Source organism: Trypanosoma equiperdum (genome assembly GCF_001457755.1).
Source record: "Trypanosoma equiperdum strain OVI genome assembly, contig: ctg_1426, whole genome shotgun sequence".
Taxonomy (NCBI): domain Eukaryota; phylum Euglenozoa; class Kinetoplastea; order Trypanosomatida; family Trypanosomatidae; genus Trypanosoma; species Trypanosoma equiperdum.
In genome coordinates, this window is record NW_027123423.1 from 931 (window position 1) to 1,863 (window position 933).

The window sequence follows — 933 nt, forward strand, 5'->3', positions numbered from 1 at the left end:
CCCAGAGGGTTTGTGGTTGCAGTTCAAAGTCATTCCAACTAAAGGATGGTGTAGACTCATTTTGAGTGAAAAGCTGAGCAATATTGAAATTATTACAATTGCAACGGAAGGTTTGTATATCCATGTTAAGAGGCTTAGATGGGTTATGGGATTTTTGGAAAAACAGAATGCAAGTGATGAGGATATTGTAATTCATTCAGATTGGCCTGATGAGGTTGTTAGTGATGGAAATAAGTATCAGAATGCAGTGGAATATTTTATACAAAATAGAATTCAAAAGATTGAGAGGTTTAGTGAGGATGATATAGTCAAAGAGCATATGCAGAGATGTTATTAGTTCTTTAATGTTGAGTAGAGAGGAGAAGAAGAAGATAAGAAACTACCTCATTTACTCAAATCACCTCCTAGTGGAAAACCTTATCTTAGTGGTTGTGGTGGTTTAGTAGCCAGAGTTTGGGCATTTAAGAAATCTGAATATGCATTTGAAAAGTTGCTGGAAGGAAGTGAGGAGTGGTGGTCAGAGCAGAGTATTTACAAACTGTTATTAATTTGGAGTGCTAATCAGGAAGAAGCTGTTGGACAGAGATTTGTTTTGAGAAGAGGAATGTTTGGATTGGATTATAAGGAGAGATTTTTACTATTCCAAATAGTGGTTAAGTTTAGAGAAGACCCATTCATTCATTTTCCAGGTCAGCCAATTGCATGGCAAGATAAAGTGATATTGGTTGTTAAAAACTCTTACTCGGTATAAAAAGCTACTAATCTGGTAATTTAGTACGAAGGATTTGGAGGAATTCGAACTAATGCGATAAATGTGGGAATAATTTTTTTATTATGGCAATATTTGTAACAAAACTCTTAATCTGGGAAATTTGTTTAAAGCTAAAAAACTGTAAAATTGTTTTCAATAATGTCTTAATAACTGCGCCAAAA

The 933-nt window shown here is 34.4% G+C and overlaps 1 pseudogene across 1 annotated transcript; it reads left to right on the forward strand.

Annotated features, from left to right (window-relative positions):
* The first annotated feature begins 310 nt into the window (after positions 1 to 310).
* TEOVI_000764100:pseudogene lies at positions 311 to 896 on the forward strand (annotated as a pseudogene). Its single transcript is given in 4 exon segments — positions 311 to 634; positions 637 to 660; positions 662 to 736; positions 738 to 896. Coding segments are annotated over 4 exon segments (582 nt in total).
* Positions 897 to 933: the final 37 nt, after the last annotated feature.